This window comes from Penaeus monodon, chromosome 20 (genome assembly GCF_015228065.2).
Source record: "Penaeus monodon isolate SGIC_2016 chromosome 20, NSTDA_Pmon_1, whole genome shotgun sequence".
Lineage (NCBI taxonomy): Eukaryota > Metazoa > Arthropoda > Malacostraca > Decapoda > Penaeidae > Penaeus > Penaeus monodon.
Window position 1 is genome coordinate 46,110,260 of NC_051405.1, and position 736 is coordinate 46,110,995.

The following is a 736-nucleotide window of genomic DNA, read 5'->3' on the forward strand; positions in this document are numbered from 1 at the left end:
GGTAACAAAGGCTAGATAGACACGGGGCTTCGCACGGGGGCCGCGTGCGCTTGCCGGCCTTCACCGCCGCAGTTTACCTTCTCCCCGCCAGGCGGCTCCCCCTCTCTTTGCCTCCGCTGGCGACACGCAAGGTAAAGTGGCGAGCTGCGCCGTGCTTTTTGGGCCGTTTTGCGGAAGACCAAATGGTGCAGCCCTTGCTTTGTTAAAGACGACGTGCGTGGAGATCAGGAGAGGCGGTGGACGTGAAATGAATGGCGTTTGGGGCGGGTGTGGAGGGCGGGAGGCGGCAGGCCCGCGACCACGTGCCTGGACGGGATCCTCGGGACCAGCGGCTCCGAGCGGACTGGGGTCGGGCGCGACGGCCTGCCTGAAGGGCCCTGGCGAAGGGCGACGCCCCGCGAGTGTGCAGGCCAACACGCGCCTGCCCTGTGCGACGCCGAGCGAGGAGGCGCGTGCCAGCTGGCCTCGTGCGGGCGCCTGCAGCGTCGGCAGGAGCGCTCGGGCGGCGCCGGGGCTCGGGCGCAGGAGGGTGCAGGGCAGCGGCCGAGGGAAGGCTCCGGGCGCAGAAGCCTCCTGGGGAAGGCTTCCGCGCACGGAGGCCGAGGGAAGCGGGAGGTCGCCGCCGCCCTGGCCGAGGGGGACGGAGAAGGGCCGCTGCGCCCAGGCAGAGCCCCAGGGCCCGTCCTTGTCCTTCCTTGATCCCAAACCAATGCGATGCGCGGCTCGTTATTGCATT

At 70.1% G+C, this 736-nt stretch overlaps 1 protein-coding gene across 1 annotated transcript in view; it reads left to right on the forward strand.

The window, feature by feature from the left end:
* Nucleotides 1-113: 113 nt before the first annotated feature.
* The window catches only part of LOC119585877 (60S ribosomal protein L31-like), a gene marked incomplete at its 5' end in the record, with an annotated part of 5,482 nt that continues 4,859 nt past the window's right edge, over nucleotides 114-736 (forward strand). The window contains 1 exon segment of the mRNA XM_037934608.1: nucleotides 114-131. Coding sequence (XP_037790536.1) covers nucleotides 114-131 — 18 coding nt within the window.